The sequence below is a fragment of the Dermacentor albipictus genome, chromosome 9, assembly GCF_038994185.2.
Source record: "Dermacentor albipictus isolate Rhodes 1998 colony chromosome 9, USDA_Dalb.pri_finalv2, whole genome shotgun sequence".
Classification (NCBI taxonomy): Eukaryota; Metazoa; Arthropoda; class Arachnida; order Ixodida; family Ixodidae; genus Dermacentor; species Dermacentor albipictus.
The window spans coordinates 53576407-53603737 of NC_091829.1; the positions used below are offsets into that span (position 1 = coordinate 53576407).

At 46.2% G+C, this 27331-nt stretch overlaps 2 protein-coding genes across 5 annotated transcripts in view; both read right to left on the bottom strand.

The window, feature by feature from the left end:
• The window catches only part of LOC139049875 (uncharacterized), a 68617-nt gene extending 60231 nt beyond the window's left edge, over window positions 1-8386 (bottom strand). For both annotated transcript variants that reach the window (XM_070525733.1, XM_070525732.1), the window contains exon 1: window positions 8175-8386. In XM_070525733.1, the coding sequence (XP_070381834.1) occupies window positions 8175-8267 (93 nt within the window). In that variant the 5' untranslated portion in view covers window positions 8268-8386. The remainder of the gene's footprint in view (window positions 1-8174) is intronic.
• A 5721-nt stretch (window positions 8387-14107) lies between these two features.
• Window positions 14108-27331, bottom strand: part of LOC139049878 (uncharacterized) — a 71196-nt gene continuing 57972 nt past the window's right edge. For all 3 annotated transcript variants that reach the window (XM_070525738.1, XM_070525737.1, XM_070525736.1), the window contains 3 exons: window positions 23743-23828; window positions 20052-20277; window positions 14108-14234 (listed from right to left, as the gene is read on the bottom strand). In XM_070525738.1, coding sequence (XP_070381839.1) covers window positions 14217-14234; window positions 20052-20277; window positions 23743-23828 — 330 coding nt within the window. In that variant the 3' untranslated portion in view covers window positions 14108-14216. The remainder of the gene's footprint in view (window positions 14235-20051; window positions 20278-23742; window positions 23829-27331) is intronic.

The following is a 27331-nucleotide window of genomic DNA, read 5'->3' on the forward strand; positions in this document are numbered from 1 at the left end:
AGAGATATCAGTCAGGCCCACTGCATAAATAACAATCAGTGTGAGCCAGCCCCCATTATCAATGCATAAAGAAAGGCGTCCTTTGTACGTTGCAAGGAATAGAAATTCGTCTGTGCCTATTTACTTACTTCTTTTTATGCAAACACCGTTTATCATGATTTTATGCCTTTGTATTACAACTTCTGCCATCCCTCTCAAATTAACTGGTGCGCATCACAAGCGCACATCCAGTGCTATTTTTGTAAATCCTTCCATCAACTTAAACAGTCAGTTGTTAGCCAAGGTCATGTTGTATGGTCTCCCTTCCTGAAAAGTTAAATGAACTGACCGGCAAATTTATATGGACATTACAAGTTTGGCCGAGTGGACACGGCTGGTCCTCAGAAATGCGCAAAAACAGTGATGGGTATCTGTTAGCAGCCTATAGTGTGTGTAGACTAGCTGCGACATTGCTGCAGAAGGCACACAATTGCTACAATGCCTACCAGCATGAATAGGGGCAGCTTGCAAAGACAAGAATATGAAGAAAGTGAGAGAAATTACAGCAAGCTTACCAGAAAACACCTCACTACTTAAGTAACTGCACCACAATGAATACAGGCCTTCCTATTTCATTTCGAGAAATTCGAGTTCCTCAAATGTGTATTTGCCAGTGGCAGTTATTTTGAGAACAAGGCAGACATAATTGTAAATATCAATGTTAAACAATAGTATGCACACTGCGTGCTTAGACCTGTGACATATATGGCACACTACACTTGGAATTCTTACATGGACAAAAATAGCACATATGTGCAGCATAAGCAGAAAGGAAAATATGGAAATATATGCTACAGCATTGCAAACAGTTCCAAACATATAAAACCAAAATAAAAAAGAAACGCACTGTGTAATATGCAAAAATAAAATGGATGCCTACAATGCCTACAAACACAAATAAGCAGCAAGTGGAATAAAGCTGCATAAATATTTCGCCTATTTAGCAAGAAGCATTAAGTAATATGTCGATAAACTTTTTTTCAAAAGAACCTTACAGGCCCTATGGCAGGGCATAAAGTAAGGGGGGCGTGTTAAACAGTAAAAGGTATAAAAAGTACAAATTTCCAACAGGAACAGTGCTATAAAAAGATTACCGCGTTACGCAACATTGAAGGCACTAGGAATACAAAGCAATATCTGAAGGTACACGAACACTTGTTACTGTTAACAGAGCAAAGGAATAGCGTTTATGAAAATGATATACAACATGGCAAAAATGCATGATAACATGCACTAGATTGGTCACTCGTGGACCGTACTTATCCACTAGTGATACCGAGATCCTACTTTTGTGAACACGTACACTTCAAGCATACCTGACATGCCCATCCTTATTACACTCCGTGCTGCTGCAGCCATTGCCACGGGTTATGTGGACACTAGAGACTTTTAGCGTGTCCGCTATTCCCGCAGACCGGGGCGGTTTGGGCGGATTACCGGTTGGTCGGCGGCGTAAATGTGAGCGGCCGGAGCGGTGCAGCCGCCTAGTGTTGTAGAGCTCAATCAGACAAACATAGAACTGAAATTGCAGTAACCTACTTTATTCTGCTTCGCTGCTGGTGCAAACTTTTGGCAGTGGCGTAATTGTGTTCACAATTACGCCGCTGTCGAAAACTTACACCCTAGCTAAAAAGAATATAGTAATTGGCCCTGCGTTTAGGTGGTTGAGCTTTGCACCACCAGTTGGCACCACCAATCTGGCCGCTCACGTTTACGCCCCCGACCATCCGGTAATCCGCCCAAACCGCTCCGGTTTGCCCGAATAGCGGATACGCTAAAAGTCTGTACTGTTGTGGGTCATGGCTTCACCACTACAAAGAGAATTCTGTGTCAACTTATAGCTGTGGCACAATAAGACTATCACATCCCGAACGCATGCAAGGAGCACGCAAAAGCAGTCACGAAAAGAATGCCTGTACTGGTGCAGGGTGGCAACCGAGCACAAAGTCGAAGTCACTGATGAATGTCACGATAACAGGAACCCCTTCAGCAAAGCAAAATTTCACACGCAGCAGCAGCAGCAGCAGCAGCGCATTGCATCAATGTTTGTTTACATAACAATTCTAGAGCTTCTTTCATGACTCTAAATAACTATCCCTTGTAATGTTTAGTTACGTCAAAGTTATGGCAACACCACTTCAAAACAAACCGATACCAGTAGCACGCTGCGATTGTTTACATTTTTTTTCCCTAATACTGCTCGTAAACCGAAAGCCCTGTAAGCAGATATTATTTACAACGTCGAATCATTTATAAGCGAGGAAACCTCATTGCAGTAAGAATCGGTCAAGAAGTAGATGAGTCGTTGAGATGAGACTTCAGCAGAAAAGCGAGAACTCACGCACAAGCGCGCATGATGAACACGATTATTTCCGAACGCAACCTTTTTTCATAAGAAGAAAACGCTTAAGATTTTAAATTCCGCATTATTACTATAAAGTCGCGCAACTAAACTCTGACACCCAGCAAGCATTGGCATAGCTTTCACTGTTGTCGTGGGAGTTCTCTTTCCTACGTTCGCAAGGCACCCTATGCCCACACGGGAAGCACGTACAACACGCGTGGTTCACAAGCACGGTCACTCACCTTTTGCATGGCACGACGCGGTCGAAAAGCGCCCTCCATGTTGCCGGTGCATAGTCGACGAGCAGTGGCACGCTAGCAATATGCATTATTTCTTTGCGACGTCCACCCAACTTTCCACGACAACCAGAGACAAAGGGAACGCACTCCGTGGCATGAACATTGTTGATCCACATTTGGCTGGCGCGCCACGAATACGGCGAGTTTCCAGCGAGACACAAGCTGTCTGTGGCACTTATGCGCACGCAAACTATAGGTCACATTTTGTTACAGGAAACACAAAAACACACGATCAAACAAGCACATCGTTGCAGCTCGCACGCCCGGGCGACTCCTAAACGGAGCGACAGGCTGATTGGATGGATGCTTTACTAGATGCCTGCCGCGTGAGCCGAGAAGCTGGTTCCTGCCGCTAGCTGCGGTGACCGCTGCAACCTAAGTCACGTAGCCCTGCCTCCGAGATTCTAGCGGCGTCTGTTGCATAGAGTTTCTCACTACATAACCTAGAGGGAAATCTGGCGCTGCGGCGCTGTAGTATGCATAAGGAATGCCGGTATGTTGTGACTTCGGATTGGCATCGTTATCGGAGCCTTTAAACGCCATGTGTAAATTGGTCGGCAACTCGCATCAGCACACCCTTCGGGTGTAAGGGCGTGAGTTAAAAACCGATTCACATCCTTATTCACTTTTAAGGGTGTAAGTTAATTCATCACGGGTGCAAGAGTGTTAGACAGATTTACACCCTTATTTACCTTCAGGGGTTTAGATTAATTTATCGAGGGAGTGAGGTGATGAGCCATAAACCGATTAACACCCTCGTTCACTTTTGGGGGTGAAACTTATTTTTACGGCGCACGTCAACCCTCGTATGCACGAAAGCTTTCGCGCGAGAGCGCGTGCGTGTGATGGAAACGTTGCGCTTGTGCATTCCTCGCGCTATAGGGTGGTTAGAAGGGGAGGTGTGAATACTGGCGGCGCTTTCCTTCGGGCGCGCGCGACCCCCTTGCGCACCGATGCCACCAGGGGGAAAGTGAAGACATTCACGTTGTGAAGACTGCAAAGCAGCATGTCTTAGTGATAAAAGCAATATCCCCAGAGAACTTCCATGAGAGGCATCCAAAGAGCGGGACCTTGGGGGCATTTTTTATCCCTCGGAATTGTTTTATAAGCTGGTCAATTCCCTTGAAAAGAAAGTCACGCTTTCATTCCGTATAACACCATTGCCTACCAAAGCTGTGGCCGAAATTTTGCAGTCAATTCGTGATATGGCGAAAATTCGTTGCCTGGCCCATTCTGCCGCCCTGAAAGCGTCAGTTATACGTTTTTATTGCCTCACAAGGATTCACTTTTTGCTTAGAGGTGTCAATCAGCAGGGCAGTGAGAAGAAACTGAAAACACTGAAACCTTGTGTGTTGTAAAGCTTTCACAATTTTTTTGCTCACTTGTAAATAAATGATTTCTTGACCAGACCTGTTGCTTCACTGTCTGCAGTCATGGGCAATTGCTTATATAAGCGTCACAATGACATGCTGCAAGTGCAGACAGAAAGTGGTTTGTAAATACATCGAGGTGAATTATCACATAATGCCTCTTAATCTGCAGACATTACCTAATACGCATAGGGTGATTGACTACTGTGCGAGACTACGTCATACGGTGATTGACTACTATGCGTGCGTCACGCATAGGGTGTTTGACTGCTGATCTCGAGGACGACAGTCGCATTTTCAGGGAGGCGAAATGCAAGGCGCCCGTGTGCCGTATGATGCCAGTGCGCGTTAAAGAACCCGAAGTGGTCGAAATTATTTCGAAGCCCCCGACTATATTTTAAATAATTTCTACCACTATAACCCCTAACACCCTGAGCCGCTGCACGAAATATGCATCGACAGAACGCGTTTGAACCTCGATACAGCGCGAACTGGGCCCGTAAAATTTCACAGGAGTAATGATGATGGCTGACATAACATCGTTTTCATGATAACTATTTGTTACTTGACTCTCGCAGAGAGCGCGCGATATCCGAAACGGGCTCACTTTCACCTCCGTGCTAGAGATGCAGCTGGCGCGAGGCTGGCGAGGCGCTCATTTCGGCTGCCTGCTTCCCGCGCCTCGGTCAACAGTGCCGCCCAGCGGCATCGGTGCGCTGTGGGGTCAGGTTTCCGCCGCCGGTATTAACGCGATAGGGTTAAGGAGCTCGTGTCGCAGAAAAGCCGGTGTCGTTGGCGTCGGTGTCCGCGGCGTTGGCCGTGAGCGATAAATCACGGCAGGCACTTCATAAATAAAAAGCAACTTGCAAGATGGGCTGGGTGGGAATCGAACCAGGGTCTCCGGAGTGTGAGACGGAGATGCTACCACTCAGCTACGAGTTCGATGCTTGAAAGCGGTAAGAGCGCGCGTCTAGTGAATGCGGTGTTGCCTTAGAAACGTGCCGTAGAAATTTATGCTGCGGTCTATATTTGTAATTATGAGCATTTAACTTACAGAAGTCGCAGTTACACGAGTAGCGAAGTACGTTTCCGCTACATTTCTTCTGCCCTTACCGCACACGCAGAGCCAATTTGCCGCAAACACAGAAGACCCCCTCGTCTCAACGTACGGCGTTGCCCCGAGAGATGGCGCGCCACGCGTGCATTGGGGCTGTGGGGGGCCGGTGCCAGGCGTGTCGCGGCCCCGACTCCCTCTCCCCTGACGACGCTTCGCCGTGCTCCCACACGGGTTGCAGAATCAAGCGCCGTTCCTTTTTTTAAATTACTATTTATCTATCTCTCCGCCCATGCTGATAACAAAGTTTGGCTGGCGTAGATAGTTTCCCCCTCCGAGACACCGAGTTCTTTGGTTCGTTCCGTTTACTCAGGCGCACGTTTCGTTGCCGCGCCGAACGCTGCGATGCTCGACGCTCAGCGCGTGATAGGTGGGCGTAAAGTCCGATGCGGGGCGCCTCGTAAGTGATCGCTGCGCCATAGCCCATTGTCTTACACCCCTTGGCGGGTCGAGGGGAACGCTGTCGCGTTCCACTCTTGAAGGCGAAGCTTAAGCGTCCTCCAATTTTTCAAGCCTCCCCTTCTAGCCACCCTACTCAAGCTACTGCTTGCACATGCTCTCGCGTGCACGTGGTGCTACGAGACATGACACGTTCAGCAATCGTCTCAAAGAGCTCATCGGCAGGAGCCATTAGGCGTGCGGTCTTTTTTCTTTCTTTTTTTGCCTTCATGCTTTCTTATGCTGGGAGACCGCTGTCCATTTTCTTCGCGGGAGTTGTTCGGTGAGACCGCAGTAGCGTTAGCAGTAGCAGTGGACAGCAGCACAAGATATGCGGTCAGCAAAGTCCACGAGGGTTCGCTAGGGAAGTATCGCATTAAGCCAAAGCGAGACGGGCGCTGACTGTCTGCTGCTTAACGTGCACAGAAAAATGGAAGCACGACAAGCAGACAAAGAAAAGAAGCTTTATGTCTGAATATAGGCGCGAAGAACGTGAGAGCACGGCTGCGCTATCAATGATATTTCATTCCCACCAGATCCTTTCTTTGTGAGCACCAACCTCTCGCTCTCAAACTCCGCTCTTCTGTCCAAGCAAAATTAGTTTTTTTTCTTGGCGGTCTGCTGAAGCTGTTTGTACACGACATAATCGCGACATCAAAACGCAAGCTGCGTCCACGTGATCTGCATCGATCATAACCAGATGTGGCGGCGAGTCCTTACGCGAAGTATTCTTAGCATACCATCTCGGACTTTGCAGACCGTCGGATGCGCACAAGTGGCACTTTTTTCGTTACGCCAATACGGCAGGAATCAAACGGTCAAATGTTAGTCAACTTACCAGCCATCTTTCGCGTTGTACTTATCGTTTCGTACACCTCTCGTCGCAGTTCTTCTCGGGGCAAAACATCAAGCGTCGCCTTGTTTCTCGTCCAGTCGCTCTGTCGAGGTATAACCATGCGCACTTGAACGATCAGCCGCTTCCATTTTGACCTTTCGTGTGAATGGTGTAGTGCTAAACCTGAGCGTTGCTTGATATTGTGCGCTGCATACGATGACAATGGAAACAGTTCTGTGCATCGTATTTGGTTTTATGGCAGTGTACTAAAGGATGCTGCTGCACTAGAACATCGCTTTTTGGTTAATCGGTAACAAATGGGTGGTAAACACCGCTTAGGCAATCTTAGCCATTCTTGAGAGCATATAAGCACTCAATTTTTTCTTTCCACAGTAACCTGCGAACAACATCTAAGGAGACGATGCGTACACGCGGTAGTTAACGGATACGACGGGAGTCCCAGCCCGTTGCCTCCGAGATTTTTTCAGCCCGCCGCGGGCCACAGCGTGTGACGCTTGATCTCGGGGGTCATATCAAGCAGCCGCACGTTCTGAGTCACGCGTCATTGACCGCGTGCCGTAATGGTCGCTTTTTTGTTCGTGTTGTTTAGGTTTCACAAAAAGAACGTCTACATTTCTGATGAATTCGCGACGCAAGCACTAGTATTTCAAACGTAAAATTTTGCCAGGAGGCTCCTCTATATCTACAGCACGTAGATTTATCGTTGAAGCTGGCCTTGAAAGTGCTTGATCGTTTCGGATGGATTTCAACGTGTACGTTGCATCTGCATAACTTTGTTTTGTTTTTCACAGGCTCTTCTAGAAGGACCTGCGTTAAAACGGCGACCACTTCGTTCGACTTAGAAAGAATCATTATACAGTGTCATACTGTTCGCGTCCATTACACTGTCAAAGACGGCAATTTTTGCGTCCGATTGCATTTGTCCGGCAACATGCTTTTCGTATGCAATTGCCGAGCACGTGCTTCTGAGCTTCACAGATACCTCGAAGTGCTACGCAAGCGCCATTGGGCGCATCAAACTAACAAGCCTATCACTTAGCACTTAGAAGCTCGACCACATTTAATGCACCTTCATTGTTTTTGCACTGAAATATCGACTTTAAGGGCAGATGAACGATCACATCACCGAGCTTCCGCTTATATTATTATATGATGCTTAGCACTTGGTGTCGCCTTTGATTGGCGCCGGCTACTCCTTTTTATGTAGAAATAATAAAATAAACCGCTTAAACGCATTTAAACGGCACCTCCAAAACCACAGTAACATAAGTAAACGCGCATATACTCTGGCTAGCGTAACAGACCCACTTAACCGGCTCCTTCGGCCCTATAGCTATTGCAGGGCCTAAATGCATTCCATTATGTTGTGTGTTTACTCGGGCGCTATAATCGATCGAGCGTTCAAGAATAAAATAAACTTTTACGTGTCCGCTTCCCAGTGTGCGCGACAGGATCGCATACGTTAGGTTCATCTGCAATGAATCCTGCTTTCCATTTTCCACATTCCTTAACGTACAGCCCATCGCCATTATCGTTCGCCTCCTCAATTTTCCTTTATGCCTGTTTGTAGAGTAGAGAGAGAGAGAGAGGTAAACGCCATGGGAAAGGAAGTGATGTTAATTGGATGAGATTCCGGTTTGCTACCCTGCACGGGGGAAGGGTAAGGGAAAATGAAAGACGGAAAAAGGGGAAAGTAAGCATCTGTACTGCTTACGTGAAAGAAATAGTGGTGTCCCTCCTTGTGCATGATGTCGACCATATATTGCAAATACTCCTGCGGAATGTCGTTGAGCTTGGACATAGGCATGTCTACTTCGGTTTATTATAGAACAGTGCGCGAGTTGAAAAACTACTAAGGAGCGTTCGGGGCTGAGTAAGCTACGCTGGCTGTTCTGGAACGGTTCTGGAAGCAGCGCCCGCACTCCCTTGGCAACAGCACACAATGGGGTAATTTTTCTGTTTGGAAGAATGAGCATAGCTCGAGCCCCATAGGTTCGTTCAGAGCATTGTGCAAGGTTAACTGTGCGGCAGCCTCATCAATTGACGCTAACTCATGGTACTTGACGCTGCCATAACTTTTGTAGCTGCGAATAGCTCGATCTTTCTGCCGTACTTCGAGCGCCAAATTTACTGATCGTTCATGGCCATAATGATGTCACTTCTCGTCTTTGCGCATTCGAAGCCATGATACTAGTATGGTGCTAATTATCAGTATTATTGGACTATAATGTCTCCATTTTCATTTATGGCGCATAGTGTAGAACTTCCAAAATCATCTGTCTTTCTTTCTTATTTACTTTTTTTCTATGATTTCTTCATTTATCAAGAAAGAACGCTCTGATCGGCTCTCTAGGCTGGAAATCGCAGGGATTGATAAAAGATAAACAGTGTTCACTAGAAACAAGGATTCTGATACTCCTACACTTGAATCGGTTGCAACCTGGCCGGATGATCCCTTTTACTGATGGATGCCATTATCCTCGGCAGAACTCTTCTTTGTTCTCCATGCGACATGATACTCTAAATAACTGGCGAGCATGTTGGATCAAAAGTGCTAGTATAATTCGAACAATGTAGTTTTTATGACGAATTTTGCTCGCTATCGTATGTAGTCGTAAGACGCTTAAGATCGCGTCATGTCCCTGGTATCGATTTCAATTTCAGTGGATCCCTAGTCAGTTTAGTATAACTAGAAGCAAGGTCTACGGGCAAGCATGGAGATGAACACAATGAGAAGGAGAGTGTACAGAAAATCTTGAAGCACCTGGAAGAGTCCATGCGCGTGATTCTCGGTGGCCTCGAGAATCCGGCCGCTAGAAGTGCCCCGCTACTGCAGGCCGTGCTGGAGCCGCTTTTTATGTGCTAGAAAGCTTTTGTTTGGCGCTTCTGCTGATCACGCAGAGGAGGCCCACACACCAGCTTCGTCCTAGCTCCTTTCCTTTTAAGTTCACTTGAATTGGTGACTACAGACTTGATACGGAACCTGGTATTTGCTTGATGGATGAGATTTCTGAATGCACATTAAGAATGTTGAACTCTCTTTCAGCGTTGCGCATCCCTCTTTCTATGTCATCACCATCCCTCATCACATCTTTATGTACGCGTTACCCCACCTTCCCCTGTGAAGATTAGCAGCCTAGACCGCGTTACCTCAAGCCGACCTCTCAGCCTTCTTTCAATTAAATTATCTCACGAAGAAGCAAGGAAGCTGACCGAGTTCCTGGTGATGCTCAGTCCGTGAATGTTGTGAGTCATTTAGAATTTTCTGCATTTTCTGTCTCGCGCAGAACGGAAAAATCTGGATAATCGTACGTCATCCATAAGTTCGAGATATTGCAGCCAATAGGTCTAAGTATTTCAAAGGAAGCTTTAAAATTTATTCGCTATGCTAAATTTCAAGCTATAGGCGGCAGTACTTAGTTATTTTTCATTGGGTTGCTTAGTGTTCTGTATTTCCTTTCTGTCCTCTCTTTTTTCGTTATATTAATTTATTTATTACATTTTGTGATATCTTTCCCAAAAGCACTATTTTCAGCCGTTTCTTTTATTCTTTCTTTCAGAGAGACGATAGTTCAATGACCTCCAGCCGATAATATAATTACTTCCCCCCTACCCTCCCGTCGTCATCCAGGGCCCTTCCGTGAAAAGAACACAGGGCCGGCTTACGCAGGGAGCTACCTCACATTTCTCACCGACGATGACTAGCGCACCTTTCATTTCAAATCTACTCCCTCGCCGCTAACACACCCTCGGTCGTTGCCTCGCCCACCCGCCTTGGCCCCTCTCACCTTTATGAGAAGCTTACCTTTATACACTGTGCACGCACAATATAGACTCTGTGCGAAACAAAGGTCTCGTAAAGCTGGTAATTAAACATTTTATTACTGTTTCTATTGCGCATTGCGTTTTAGCAAAGCGATCATGTGCTTTCCCGCCCATCAGCAAGACATGGAAACTTACCACGCGCCCCATACAATCTACACTGTAAACCAAAATGTGCCTGCTTACAAGTTTTTGTGGCTTTTTGGCCCCAAACTGTCCATCCCTAAATGTTAACTCCCATATGTGGCAGTATAGCAAAATTTCAAAATTTTACTGCGGTATCTACCTGCCGTAGCATAAAAGCCAGGTGACGTGATCTTGCTACGTAATAAGATCTTCTGTTTTCCTTTGTGGAAACCTAGTACAGGTGGTTTTAAAAAGCGCCCCTCACCGCATGACATTGGAGATGGCACGCCGCCAGCCAGGTTACCATATTAGTTAAGGCCCGCCGAACTCGATTGGTCACGTAGCCGCTTCCTCAGGGGCTCTTCGCGGTGGCGGCGACTAGCGTCACTGCCTACGGCTTTAACCTATATTAACTGCTTCAAGCGCCGCAGTTTATTTCGATTGTTATTGCTTTGCCTACTGCCTTCGAAAAGGTGTTTTAGGCTTGCCTGACACTCACTTTCTCTCAGCTTCGTGTGTGTTCGCTGTTATCACTTTAAGATGAAATCGCGACCTTGTGCTCAGCAGCCCAACCCCAATCCGCTTAGCAACCACGGTGGGTCTCCTGGTAAATTAGAACTAGAAGTTCGTTATGGAGATATTACTTTCGTTCATACCCGTTGCTATAAATGGTCCCTAATATCCTCCCCAGTAACAGCGGGAATTCTTTTTGTTCCTTGCTTTTGTTTTTTTGCGAGTAATGTTAAGCTGAATACCCATGATGGCATCAGATGCCTCGCTATAGTATATTTGCGTATATGTCGAGTTATTTGACAATCATGCCTTAGCATTTAGCGGACCCTACAGCATAAACATATCTGTCTTGGAATTCCACCCTTGTCAAAGTAGGGCTTTTAACATATAACACATGCTTGTCTTTGTCGGCTAGTTGTTGATTCCCGTTCTATAGTATGATAGCTTAATATGGAGAGAACGATTGGATCCTATTAGGATAGGGTAAAACCACATATGCATAAGGCCTTAGCTTATATTTAACGAGAAAGAATTTTGGGAAGTAAGGATAAATACCTTTGCTCAACCGCAAATTGTTGGTGCCTCAGTGAGCATCTTTGTTGAAAGCTCGCGGGTGTGTTACTTCAGCCAGCCATAGATGTAACGTGCTATTTCACGCATAGTTCGAATGCGATGGGCATTGTACCATTTGTGTTTTCATAGTTTGTGAAAATGAGAAGCCAAACACGGCTAATGTAACCGGCATTATTGTTTGGTTTCGGAAGAGGGGTCGCCAGAAATGTAATGTCCGAAAGCAGTGCTACCTATGCTAGAATAAAATGAAAACGCATAACCGAACGTGACACAAAGTCATACTCGACGAACTCTCAATGTGCTTGTAGCCGAATTGCGTAAGAAGTAACGTACGAATTAAGAACGCATGCAAAGCACGTCGCGGTGTTTTCAGTCATACACTCAAACCTACCCCATCATTGAATAGCAGTGAAATCACTTATTGTCATGTGGCTCAATGCTCAGCACGAGGTCGCCAGATCACATCCCGGCCACGGCGGCTGCATTTCGATGGGAGCGAAATGCGAAAACGCCCGTGTACTTAGATTTATGTGCACGTTTAACAACCCTAGATGGTCCAAATAATTCCGGAGTCTCCCATTACGACGTGTCTCATAATCCGATTGCTTTTGGCACGTAAACCGCCATAATTTAATTTCTTAATTACAATATCGTTATGATGATAAAACGTAATGACTTGTCCACTACTAAGATGAAAGCGCATGTGAAGTTTCGTAGTACCTGTGGCATAATTCATGCGTGATTGGTGGCCAAGAAAGCGTATTTCTTATCGAGCAGTGTAAGCCTACCTAAAGAAACGTACCCTTTTGTAGTTAGAAATAGGTGGTGATAATTCCTTCATATTTAAAGACGTATGTAGCACGAACACTACAAAAACAAGAAGCTTAAGGACTTTAAGAGCTTCAGGACACTTTCTGAGAAGGAATTTCTGAACGCACCAACACGAACAGAATTCGAAACTCTCGTCCAGGACTAGCTCCCAACGGCAACTTCCGTCGTGTCACAGCTGGTCCTTGCATCTTACACGGCTCAGCTTAACCTGACACTGCCTTTTTTGGCTGCTGCCATAGCTGGCAGCACATTTGGCAGGCGAGGTCCGTTTGTCGATGAGAAATAGGGCCATCGCGCACAGAAACAGGCGACAACCTTGGCCCACATCACCGCTTTGGGAATTCGTGTGATGTGCTCTATAAGCACGTCACGAGCACTTCAAGCTAAGGCAAGGAAACTCAAAAGTTTGAGTGCACTGAATCATGTCCCGAGAAATATATATATATATATATATATATATATATATATATATATATATATATATATATATATATATATATATATATATATATATATATATATATACTCACACACACACATACTTAGCAACGGCATAACAATATGATAATATACAGGGTGTTTTTTAAGCAGCACCGAATTTTAAAAATATGCCTGTGGCAGATTGCTCAATTGTAATCCTTTATCTGAAACACTCAAATCAGGCCGGCATTTCTTCAGCAAAAACATTGGACATACTGAAATAAATAATTAACATAACTACTTTAATAATTTTTTAATATTCGCATTACGCCTAATATTTCAATCCAGTACATATAGCCGGTGAGTTCTCAAGGTGCATTCAGTTGGAACGAATTCTCAAGACTGCACCATTCCGAGATAATAATTTTCAACGTGTCCACCGATATGCATTGGCGTTCCGGTTGCTTTCTTTAAGGAAACGTTGTTTTATTCATTGAAGCACAAAATCACCTGGAAAACCATAGCATTTCGCCGGACAGCCTTACGGGAACCCTTGTGGAGGTTTCATTTGTGTTCCCTACGGTGAACATTACTGAATGTGCTTGAACAAAATGACGATGAAAAGGCTTCCGAGCGAAGGTCGTTCAAGGTTGCTTATTCCATATTTAATTTTTTATGTGTGTGTGTGTGGTTACCTTGTCAGCCATGTCACGAAAATGTTGACGCATCACGATAATCACGCTACATATTCTCTCCGTGCACTAAATACGATAAAGCTGAGTTAAATGTGTAGAAGCTACGTATTTTTATTTCGAAGCGCTGGAGCATCCAATCGAAGAAGCATAACCTCAGGTGATGCTTCGCGCTTAATGTATTGAGTCCTCATAATTTAAGAGGGTTTAAATATGCACCTATTACCGTCATAAATGTGCATTTTGTTTAATCAAAACAAGGGAATTGAGTAAGCGTTATTATATAATTCAATAATTTTTTTCAAGGAATACGAACAAGTTAATTACTGGTTTCAGACGTTACGAGTTAGTAAATCCTTTCCTTTTTTCGTCATTGCCGCCGAAGCAGTCCACATTGCCAACACCCGTCAAGCATACGTCTAGCAAAGTAATTGTGTATATATAACAACGCCGTGTACATTCAAGTGAAATGGGGCCACGTTAACTACCCGCAGAGTTCAACTCACCTGAAGGTGAATGCCTGTGATTTTCCTCTCCCTTGTCAGCACCGCTGGACAGAACTAACAAAACACGAATCGCATACAGAAATGTGTATACACCGCTGAGTGAAGCAAATGCCTTTCTTTTACTGGGAGCTTCTCCCGCTAAGATGTAGGAACGCACGCCAATAACGGCGATAATACTTTATTGAAACATGTGTATTCGTTTATTTGAGGCAACAGATTTTGCTAATTACGGGAGCACTGGAAACGAGTGGATGCACAGAGTAAACTCGTCTTCTACGTGCTGGGTACGTCCTGCGACAAAAAAGAAGGAAAAGGATCATAAGTTACCGGCGAGAGCATACTAAACTGTTTAGACTTGCGCAAAGTACTAGTTTGCACTGCCTGAGTAAAAGCCTGACTCGTACTAACCATATCGCAAGGTAACTTAACCGGAAGTTAGCGTGGTTAGTACATGGATTTCTGTAAACGTCGTTCTTTCGGATTCAGACTGCTTTGTGACTTTGCAAGTGCACGATTTAAAAAAAAAATATTGGTTTATATGCAGAACGATTGGCTATAGAATTGAACGCGTACGCCGACGTATATTACCCTCGTGCAATCAAACAAATTATTTTAATAAAGCGCGGTTAGTCACCGAGCAATGACTTGACCCAGCAACCGCTTGAACTTGTTCGACTTGTACATAATCATTCTTTCAGGCATTGATCCCAAAGCAAGCAGGGCCGCAATTTTGTAGCGATGCATTCGATCGGTTCTATGCCATTCTTGTAACCAACGCGGGCAGAGCATCATTCTGATCACTCACGAAAAGCGGAGATGAATAGCATCGGAAAGGGCGCCGCTACGAAATCTTGGCCCTAGGTTGATTTCTTTGACCACCTCAAATGTTGGGCGCAGGGACATGGAAGGCATGCTGAGCCAACCGGGCCACTAACATCTGGGCTCTACATTTACATCTATACGGATGATAGGAGACTAAATACATATGTTCCAGAGGCTTGAACCTCTGGGCCTTCCAGGAATTCGCGTAGCCACTGCCATTGTTACATACACGTGCGCAATCTCTAGCATTACGACCGTTGCCAAAAATTAGAGGCCACGCCGCACTTTCACCACGTGTGTCGATTGGCGAGGCTGCATGATGCGGTTCCCCTGGGGCTCTTTAAACTCCATACGTAAGAATGGCAAGTTTGATAATTCTTTGCATTTGCCTGGGCACTGCAACTTTTCCATAGCACGAAAACTCCATCGAGCAACATGTAGGTAACGTAATCGGAGCACTTTTGAAAAAGACCACGATGGACCTTCTATGCTACACTTCACTACGGAGGCCGGTTACATCATTGCAGCTACATTTATTGTTTTAGTATGCGTTTATAAAAAATCATGCCTGCCAGATCTATGCAGCCTACAATATGGGCATGTCATAGATAGTGTAAGCTGTTAGGTGGCCCCATCCCCACGTTGCCGCAATATACCCCACTCTCCCCCGATATCCGTGAAACTGCATGGAGTTCTGGTTACACACCGCATGTTGACCCTTTGTTCTTTGTGTTCAGGCTTTGGTGCCCCAGCCGTAAGGCGCATAGGCTGTTGACTCTATTGGATCTGTTCAGCCCATAAAGTAACCGGGACACATCCTATAGCCTTATCAAGGACAGACGCTGCGAGGGGTCTTCGTTTACTCGCTCAAACCAAGACTGAAACCTTGTGGAACACCCCCCTTTTCCGCAACTGCCGTTTCCACCGGCAAGGCCCTACACTGAAGCTGCAGATTTCCTCGAACTTCTTCCGCCGTGATTACGCCGGCAGTTTACTGTGCCGCCTCTGGTTAGGGGTGGCTTTTACGAAAGCCTACTCATTTCAATTTGGTATGCCCGACACACCAATCTGTGAGGTGTGCAACTGTGAGGAGACGATAGAGCACGTGTTGCGTTCTTGTTATCTTTATAACAAACGTGACGTTCTTCGGAGGATGTTACACCGATTAGATAGCAGACCATCTTCAGAGACGATGATTCTCGCGCCATAGCTCCACGTGTCGCATGTTTACAAAGCGACGCGGGCACTGCTACCTTTCCTGATCTGGGTAGAAACTGGGTAGAAAACTGGTTTACCTCCCTAACTTTCCTTCCTTCTTTTCATCCTCCCCCTCTTTTGGGTAGCTCTGTGACGCATGCAGGTGCTGTTGTGGAGGGATACGAAATACAGTCGGCAGGCTTTCTTCATTCTATAGCCATGCGACGAAACTAAGGACGTGCACTCCCGTTTCATAGATCTGTCGGAGCGTTTACATGAACCTAGCACATAGCGGGTCCTATAGAGTTGTCGGACTCAGCTTTGCATGTCGCGATGATGTACATGCTAACCGGTGAAGCTGAGCTAACGTCTAGTCCGACGGCGACCATTCACCTGCACGGGTTAGGATGACTCATCCTGACCCTTGTAGCTTCCGTGTTCACGTGGGGGTTGTCATGTAGGACTCACCCTGTCCTACATGACAACCCCCACGTGAACGGGGAAGGATCATTTCGGTGATTACCAGCGCTGAATGGGACCCCATGTTTTAAATTTTCGCTTGTCATAGCCTCTCGCATGAATCTTGACCCATTCAGGGTACGAGGTCACGTAAATGGTGTCGCGACGGGCTATTTGAGTCTGGCTTTGGCTCCAACAGCTGTTCCCGAGTTCACACGTATAAACGTAGGCTATAGCTATACCTCCCGATCTACCGAGGTCACCGCCTCACGAAGCGTTTCCGCTGGTTCAAAGAATTTTTGGCTTACATGTTTTAAGTGCCAGTGCTCCACTGTAGCGCTTTGTCTTCGTCAAGGGAACGCGGTGTGTGTATGTGTATCTCGGGAGGAGCGGGGGAGAGAGGGGATGGCTCCGTCATGTTGATATAAGCTGCAACCCCGTGCCCGTTGTCTAAGGAGCTCCGATGACGATGATAATTATGATTATGATGATGATGTATTGGCATCCATCTGAAACTGACTGGTTACAAATGGTAGACCATCCTGATTGAGGTAATCATGTATGCTATACCTGCTTTTTATTCTAGCAGTTTTGCATACGTCCCCTTTATCTTCCTCGAAACTTCTCTATCTAGTATCGCTTCCTGAGCCTGTAATGGATCCGGTATCACTAATCTCCTCCCTGCTTTCTTTTTTTTTTCGCCTATGCTCTAAACATTTCTTCCATTTATCGACAGTTCACCAGTTGATGGTTCCGGCCACTTTAAATGCAAGTGTCTGTGGAAGATGTATGTAACATATGGGTCTCACTTGGTGATAGCCTACGCAATATACATGGATGGATGGATGGATGGATGGATGGATGGATGGACGGACGGACGGACGGACGGACGGACGGACGGATGCTATGAATGCCCCTTTGGAACGCGCCGGTGGGTTGTGCCACGAAGCGCTTCTTATTATATTGTCTAATGCCGTACCTATCGAAAAAACTAATAAAAATAAAAGAAAAAGACACGACAAATTCCCCTCATCAATCTTTTTGAACTCCTATGGGGAACTTTGTTGTTGTACCCCTCTGTTGTTTGTCGTTTCCCTACATATCGTCCAACAACCTTCCTATCGCCTCTTATTATTCTTCACTGCGGACATGTTTACGTTCACCCTGCTCTCGCTGAACCCAAGGGCTACAAGGAGGCCAGGGGTGCCTAAAGCGACTGCTGGGCAGGCACCTTCTAATAATACATGCTCCATCATTTGCATTTCGTTTTTTTCCCTGTTAATCAGTTAGTCATGGCAGGTTTACTTGCCATTGCCGCCACCCATGAGTATATTTCAGCCTCTCTGACTTTCCGTTTGCCGTTCTTTGTTGCTGGGTTGCTCACCCTACATGCCGCATACTTGCTGGTAAGCTTCCTAGTTATTTTCCTCCACTGTGAATCAATGTCTTTCCTGCACAATTACCTCAACACTCTCCCAGCCCATTTACTTTCGTCCCTATTCCTCAGCCGTTCTTCATAATAAATTTTACTATGAGCTTCCCTCACTGAAAAACTTGTCCAGCCCATATAACCCTGCACACTTTCATTTGCAGTCTTCCCGTGGGCGCCCAATGTAAGGCGTCTCGCTGACATTTGGTTGTCATCGAGTCCTTACTGTACCCCCGACTTCAAATGAACACCAGCATTTCCAAATGTAAGTCCTGAAACCATTACAAATTTCCAAGTACCCCAGAGCACCTCGTACCTTTTGTATCCCCATAGTGCCCTTCGTTTCATTATGGCCGCATTTCTCTTCGCTTTGACGCTTAATGTTTTTCCTGTGTTTCCATATATCTATTGCCTTCGTTAATCCATATAGCAAAGTATTTATATTGTTTTAACCGAGGTATTTTTTGGCCCTGAATTGACACTGTCTGTTCACTGTTTTCATTCAATGCTTTCACGCCATATTTATTACCACCAAAAAAATTGTTAGCTAGACACACAATCTCGTACGCATAAAACAAACCTGGAAGCTTCTGCTCTACACCTCTACCCGCCATTTTAAATGACATCATAAACCCAATATTACATCCCTCTGGCGCCCATTCCATCCTTACCATGCACATACATCATAAACAGCTGTGGGGATAAAGGTCACACCTACCACAATCCCTTGTTGATATCAACTTTCTCCTCGCTCCTCATCTTCTCCCACTCAATAAAAACGGTATATTCTACGTAAATCTCTCTTAACAGCTTTATCCCCTTCGAAAACATATAAAATGTTGCTGTGAACGTTGTGATATGCTCTTATAATGTCTCAAAAAAGCCACATGTAAAGCACGCCTTCCTACTCCGCTTATTTCAATACACTGGCAAAGACAAGCAAGTGATCGTCCAGACGCCTGTAGATTTTGAAGCCATTCTGAAGTTCCCCCAATATGTCATTATTCTCCGCCTATGCTGGCAGCTTTCATTCAATCGCCTGCATCGCTAACCTCTATATTACCGATGTCAACGGTCTATATGAGTGAATTCTACCTTTAATATGAGTGAATCTTTAACACGAGCGAATTCTCTCTAATGCAGTGCGGCGGCGCCGACGTGCAGAAAATTTGATAACTAGACACCGTTTTAATTATTGCTATTGAATATCCAACCGCTTTGGTGGTATGCCGGGCTGCCGGGCAGCCTTGGAGCCCTTCAGACCGTGCTGCAGCTCGTAATGAACGCGACTGCACACCTGCGTCCTATATGTATATCCTATGTATATATATCCTATGTATATATGTGGCGACGTGATGCTGACACCAGGATTCAGGCGGCTGCGTGCTTGTAGTGCCTATCGCAATAAGATGGCGCCGAGTGTCACGTGACACCCTCTTCGAAGTGAGCGCGCTTTGTAATGTTTGTGCGTAAGTTACGCCGTGAAAGGCCGAGGCATTTTTCTTTCTTTCTTTTTTTCTTCCAACGAGCTGTCGCACATTCCACAGCCGGTATCAATGATTACGCCTTTTTTTAATGCTAACCAGTACAAGCGCAGTAACTTCGGCACGAGGAAGCAAAGAAAGAAAAAATGAAAGAAGAAAAGGAAGAAAGAAAGGAAGAAAGAAAGGAAGGAAGAAACGAAGAAAAAATTAAGCAAGAAGAAAAGAAAGAAAGAAAGAAAGAAAGAAAGAAAGAAAGAAAGAAAGAAAGAAAGAAAGAAAGAAAGAAAGAAAGAAAGAAAGAAAGAAAGAAAGAAAGAAAGAAAGGAGGGAAGGAGGGAAGAAAGGAAAAATGAAAAAGTTTCCTCCAAAAATTACAAGCCGGAACCCGGGGGCCAGTGTTTACCGAAGTTGCATGGAGTACATGTTGCATGCATGCACCCGCACAAGCATTTCCGCGAAACTTTCTTCTTTTGGCTTCAGACCCGTTTGGAAATTGGAAATTCATCATTCTTCAAACAATGTGTATTGTGTCATAAGTACAACAATTTGCTGCTATTATCCGCGCGCGTCGACATACACATTGTCTTAGTTCCCTTAAAAAAATGGTAGCCATAAAACACTGCAGGTTACGCCAAAGTAACACCCGAAGCCTCGAATATTAAGATGGGAGAAATCAATGCTCTCACTACATCGAAACTTACTAGAAATACAACTTACCGCATCGAAGTTGATGATGTTCAGTGCTTCTGAGAAGAATGCGTTAATGTAGTTCGGTGTTTCGGATTCTTGCGGAACAATCGTCTTGTCGAAATCGGTGCTTACGATGTACTCCGTAAATGATATGCGAATGGTGTAATGCAGTAGCGTACCATTCGGAAGTTTTGCATGGCTAAAATGGTGCGAAGTTTTTGAACCATTCGCGTGTGTCAATTCGATCCAGTTTCTGCATAAAGAAAGAGAAAGACAGAACAAGAAGTTAAGCGTAAAATCTGACCCAACAAAGTGTACCGCCGTCTATTGTTTATTTCGCTATTTATTTCGCTATGAATTTGAGACCCAGAGTTAATGCAAATGTAGCAATCTGAACGTGGACGTGCTTGTGTAAACGCAGGAAGAACGAAGCGTTGTCGAAGAGTTGGGGTTTCATTCGCCAACAACACGTTCGAAAGTTATTGATCGATTGAAAACGCTTTCTTTCGACGCGAAAATTTTACGAGTCGAACGGGAAGGCCTAATTGTCCTGCCGCCCTTCCTCCGCTGCCAGGGCCCGACTGAGGATCCGTTGCAGCGGGTCAGGGCCATTGCTCCGGAGGATGGTCTCACTTGCTGGAAAGTGGGGAGAAGGTTCTACCGTAGCCCATGTTTCGTGGTACTTGTCCGTGAACTCTCCGCGTTGAGAGCGTTGCGGTGTGTAATTCGAAGGTGGTTTCTGTGCTTCTTGCGCATAGCGGTGACGTTAAGGAACGTCCACTGCGGAGTCAGGCACTAGCTTCTCGAGAGAGACAAAACTGTGCGACGACTCTTTATTGACATCTTTCGTGCCAAATATAGTGACTGCGGGCCACTCTTCGATGAACGTCATTGCCGCCACTTTGGGGAACTAGGTTTGTGCCACTGGAAATGTACCACTCTACAATAACAAAGAAAGATCCCTTAAATTTCTCTGGTGCTTAGCGGAAACGGGCCCACGTCACAAGGGTTCCTCAAGGACAGCAATATCCGGCGCATTAGCAAGCTGCGCCATGAATTCACTAGGTATGTGCCGCTCTTCAGTGAACCTATCGCCAACTTGGGTTACTCAGTATGTGCCACTACTTTTGCGGCAAGTGAAGGAACAGTTCACATTGTTCCCACGCAGCAGCACGCCACTCCTCTCGTCTCGTACGCAGCTCGCTGACTTCGCGGCAGCGCTAGTAGATTTTGCAGCGTATCCAAAAGTAAGGCTGAGCAAAGAGTCCGGTTCCCACTTTACGCGTTTCCCAGCGTTCACGCGCAGCAGCGCGCCATGCATCTCGGAGGGCACACGAAGATTTCGCGGCCGCTTTGCTAGATGGCGCTGGGTGTTGTTAGGGAAACGAGGAGGAGGTGTCCCACTACATTACACGTCTCATAACTACCTCGTTCGACGGTGGCAATGCGTTTTGTCGAGATATAAACCCAATGCTAACGCATTACCGCCGACAATCATTGTGTTCGTACACTACTGCCGCTACTATTCCACATAGTCCCCTCACCGATTCTGGCATTTGTCCGATTGCGGCACCAAATTTGTGGTGCCCCTGTCGCAGAATCCGTCCGGCTGACTGTGGAACCACCATCGGACTGCTGTCTTGGCTTCATCGTTGCACGTGAATCGCTGCCCTGCCAGGAACTTCCTCAGCTGCCCGAAAACGTAGAAATCACTAGGGACGAGGTCCTGACTGCATATGGTGGGCGGTCCAGAGTCTCCCAGTGAAATTACCGCAGTTTGTCGGCGGTTCTGATTGCCACGCTTCGTTGCTGGTACGCTGTGGACGTGTGAAGCACAGCCGCCATTTTCAACAACTGACAGCAGCAGCATCGATGTCAGGCAGCGGCGCTACTCCCTTTGCCATTGTTTACCGAGCGGTACCCACTCTTGCCGATGTTCCGGGACAAGAGATCATTCATTGAAGGTTAGCGATACAACGCTGGCGGATGAGCGAATTTCTGTATCCTCGAAGAAGGTCGCCAATATCGAAATGCGCCGGTAACGCGTACGGCCAGTTGCAGCCACGGTCCGGGGAAGTTGCAGCACACGCGTTCAGTCCACATGATTCCATCCAGCATGATGGGAGCGCAGCGCGTTAGCGGCAACTCAGTTGCATTTCCGACCGCTGGTGGCACAGGAGCAACGTGAAAACGGCGGCCTAGTGGCAGGCTGCCGCTGAGGCAAGTAGTAGTAGTAATATTTATTTCGAAGGAAAAGAAGTAGTTGTCGAAGACTTGGGCGGCGGATGGAGAACTCATTTCAGAGCCCCTGTGGCCTGTGCTGCTGCCCTTGCCTGCTGTACCAGGCTGCGCTGGCTTGTCAGGTCCGAGCTGGACAGAGAGGCCTCCTACTGCTCCTTCGTTTGAAGTGTTCGTAAGTGTATGGGTTTGTCCCCCGTGCACCCCCACGTGACATGGAAGGCGGTGGGGTGGCCGTCGCACCATGGGCAGGTAGGTCTGTAGCGTTCTGGAAACAGGATGTGATATTTATAGAGATTGGGGAAAGTGTCCGTCTGGAGTTGTTTCCAGTCGCGGGCTTCCTGCGCAGTAAGTTGTCTATGTGGTGGTGGTAGGAACTGGCGCATGAAGCATTGGTGATGGAGCCTAATATTATAAACTGTTGACATTGGTTGAAGTAGTGAGTGGTCGGGGGAGATTGTGTTTCGATCCGCACGGCTAGTGTAACCTCGAGCTAGACTGTCAGCTATCTCGTTCCCTTCCAACCCAGAGTGTGCGGGGGTCCAAATGATCTGGTGTTTAACGTGAGTGTTTGATCCTGGGCTGCTTTGAACGAGGTGGAGCAGTCTTTTATGAATTCTTCCTGCCAGGAGGAGCCGACAAGCCGCCTGCGAGTCGGTGATAATATGAAGGGATTGGTTGATACCATCCCCGTATTGTATGGCGAGTGCTTTCGCAGCCACTTCTGCTTCCAGGATGGAGCAGTTTGACATGGCTAGACTTGTGATTTCTTGATGATTGGACCCCGCCACAGTTGCTACCGGTGCATGTCCACTGGGAGGTCCGTGACGTGTGGCGCGGCCGAAAGCGCCATCTCGTTTCTCTAGACCAAACTCCTCCGCGAAAAGTCAATGCGGTCCAATCAAACCACGGCGCTCGTTCGCAAAGTCGGCGCACGATTTTCCCTAAAACCCCGAAATTTTTTTTACACCGCCACTGACGCCTAAGACACGCTAATCCTTATTTGTCATCATTTATTATGCTCCTAAATGGCGCTTGTGCGGCAGGAGGGCGGGGGGATATGGGAAATGTTCATTCATCAGTACAGCATGGTTTGAATAATACGATACATTTGAAAACAACTTCTGACACGGAAAAAAAAATAGGGAACAGTACAAAATAAATACACGCGTAGCCGAGCAGCACAATAAATGAAATAGGTATGAGGTGTTAGTATACTGCCGATTTCCTTAGCAAGTCTTAAGCTTTTTTATGTTTTGACCAGGAAAACCTGACGGCTCCTGAAAAGTGACGACGGAGTCAACCAACTGAAATGTTAGCCTTGCAAAAAAATATAACAAATAAAATAAATAAATAAATTTCACAGTAAGTAGACTCGCTGCTTTTGAGAGTTGTGAAACGGTGAGTTCGATTTTCTTTCACCATGTCTTACTGATATATGACGAGAGCATCCGACTAGTACAGCTAAGCTATTACTCACTCCTTAGTGTTGTCCACCAGAGCGCATGTGTAAACACCTACGGTTCCCACTGGCATCTTCAGATTCCATAGACAACACCGTCTTCCCTGTAACAAACCGGTTAGACATATTTAAAAAACGTCTGTTTGCATCTTTCGTATTGTCATTGTATAAGCTTCTAAGGGTTACGGTAAATGTCGGAACTTTTGTTTTCTTTTTTGTTGTTGTTGTTGTTCAGAAGGTCACTGTTTCTTGTGCAAATTTTGCTTGTAGTGTGTACAAAAAACCCATAAATTACTACTAAACTTTAAAGAAATCTATAATAACTCAGCATCCGTCCAAACGTTTCAAAATTTACAACGTCATAGTAGGCTATACGCAATCTTTTTCATACGGAGACCACTTCGCTTAGACGGTTCTATGAACCTCGGCAGCTTCCAAGATGCGTCCTCCGTTGGGCAGCAAATATATATATATATATATATATATATATATATATATATATATATATATATATATATATATATTGTTATCTACTAAAAGTACACCGCTCTGTACCTTTCTCGCGTGCTCGCTGTGCCTGTTGTTTTGCATGCAGCCGCCAAAAATTAGAAGACGACGCACCATCTATAATAGCTCGGGTAGGCACTCTCGTCCTGTGTCGTTGAGGCCCTTCGGGACTCAGCTAGCATGTAGACGCCCGCGCACTATGCATAAGGTGCACGTTAAGGAACCCCATGTGCTCAAGTGTAGCCGGGGACCCCCCCTGCCCTCGCTGCGGCGTGGTTCGTAATCATATTTCAGTGGACTTAAAAAGAACCTAAAGTGCCTGCCCCATCCACCCCCCCCCCCCCCGCCCCCCCAAAAAAATCAGTAGTCTCCCACGACGGTGCGCCTCAACATCACGTTCTGTTTTTTTGCACGTAAAGCTCCAGAAAGTTTTTAGAGCGCAGCTCTTTGGCGCCCGTTCCTGGGTTTCGCGTCGGCGTTGTCGTCGGCGTTGTCGTCGGCCTCGTAACCAGCTCGCCGCCGCCGCGCATGCGCGCTGTCGGCTCTCCGGGCGAGGGAGGATGATGGAAGGGAGGAGGAGAGACTGTGGAGGAGGGCTGGCTACACAAATGGCTCTTTGGCGTCCGTTCCTGGGTTTCGCGTCGTCGTCGGCGTTGTCGTCGGCCTCGTAACCAGCTCCGCCCCCCTTTCATTCCCCCAGCGCTAGCAGCGACCGACTGATACCGCTTTCGTGAGTCCGCTACCGCACTCACGAAAGACGTCGTGCACTTCCTGCAACTCGCATTAACCGTCCATCGATCCACACCGATGTTAGTAGTGGGGGACTTTAATGTTGGCATAAAGACAAACAGCAATTTCCTAACACTTATGCGGGAGAACATCCCGTTCCTCTCGCTCGCAACGCGTCCCACGTCTGTGACAACATCGCGAGGCACTTGTATAGATCTCGTCTTTGAGAATCAAGCATTGGTGTACCAAGTCGAACATATATCAGTCTATTTCTCCGACCACAAAGCTTCCTTCATGACTGTCAAGAACTGTTAGTGGAGTCTTTGTTAAAGGAATACGTGTGAAAAATAAAAAAAAAATATTCTGTGATAGCGCATACATGTGTTGCTCGGTTTCTTTGCCTCAATCTATCGAAAAGGTGAAACAGCTTATTTGCTGCGCTCAAATTTCGCATTAGGAAGTAACGTAATCGTCGGTAATTTTTTTGTAGTTTTTTTCTGTTTCTTTCTTTATTCTTTTTTACCTCGATTGAAATGCGAGTGTTAAAGCTGCGTGCACCCTTCTGGCGGTCGTACCCAACAAGTCTCGTACCCAATAGGTCTCCTACCCAGTATGTCTCGTATCCAGCATGCCTCGTACCCAACAGAACTCCTACCCTGCACGTCTCGAACCCAGCTCCTAAAGCTGAGTGACGCGCAATTTTCCACCGGATTAAAAAATATATCCGCGTGTTGATAAAATTGCATAAACAGGCCTGGAGTGTGGCCTCATCCCGGTGACCAGAACCGGTAACGCACTCCCTCACCAGAGCAGGATTGCCACCCTCATGCCACCCACATGAATACAACAATCAAACCCCGGCCCTCAGTCGCCAGCAGCTGCGAAGCAACTGACCACGGCGGCGGTCAGGCCTGCGACGAAGCAGAGGGTGCTAAGAATTCCTGTCTCCGGACAGGCTGCCATTGGAATATGAACCTGGCAAAGTTTAACGCTAGAACGTTATCTAGTGAGGCGAGTCTAGCAGTGCTACTGGAGGAATTAGAGGACAGTAAATGGGATATAATAGGGCTCAGTGAAGTTAGGAGGCCAAAAGAAGCATATACAGTGCTAAAAGCGGGCACGTCCTGTGCTACCGGGGCTTAGCAGAGATACGAGAACTAGGAATCGGATGCCTGATTAATAAGAATATAGCTGGTAACATACAGGAATTCTATAGCATTAGCGAGAGGGTGGCAAGCGTTGTTGTGAAACTCAATAAGAGGTACAAAATGAAGGTTGTACAGGTCTACGCCCCTACATCCAGTCATGATGACCAGGCAGTCGAGAGCTTCTTTAAGGAAGTGGAATCGGCTATGGGTAAAGTAAAAAAAAATACACTATACTGATGGGCGACTTCAATGCCAAGGTAGGCAAGAAGCAGGCTGGAGACAAGGCAGTGGGGGAATATGGCATAGGCACTAGGAATAGCAGGGGAGAGTTATTATTAGAGTTTGCAGAACAGAATAATGTGCGGATAATGAATACCTTCTTCCGCAAGCGGGATAGCCGAAAGTGGACGTGGAAGAACCCGAACGGCGAGACTAGAAATGAAATGGACTTCATACTCTGCGCTAACCCTGGCATCATACAAGATGTGGACGTACTCGGCAAAGTGCGCTGCAGCGACCACAGGATGGTAAGAACTAGAATTAGCCTATACCTGAGGAGGGAACGGGAGAAACTAGTACATAAGAAGCCGATTAACGAGTTAGCGGTAAGAGGGAAAATAGAATTCCAGATCAAGCTACAGAACAGGTATTCGGCTTTAACTCAGGAAGAGGACCTTAGTGTTGAAACAATGAACGACAATCTTGTGGGCATCATTAAGGAGTGTGCAATGGAAGTCGGTGGTAACTCTATAAGGCAGGATACCAGCAAACTATCGCAGGAGACGAAAGATCTGGTCAAGAAACGCCAATGTATGAAAGCCTCTAACCCTACCGCTAGAATAGAACTGGCAGAACTTTCGAAGTTAATCAACAGGCGTAAGACAGCTGTCATAAGGAAGTATAATATGGATAGAATTGAACATGCTCTCAGGAACGAAGGAAGCCTAAAAGCAGTGAGTAAGAAACTAGGAATTGGCAAGAATCAGATGTATGCGTTAAGAGACAAAGCCGGCGATATCATTACTAACATGGATGGGATAGTTCACGTGGCTGAGGAGTTCTATAGAGATTTATATTGTACCAGTGGCACCCACGACAATAATGGAAGAGAGAATAGTCTAGAGGAATTCGAAATCCCACAGGTAACGCCGGAAGAAGTATGGAAAGCCTTGGAAGCTATGCAAAGGGGAAAGGCAGCTGGGGAGGATCAGGTAACAGCAGAT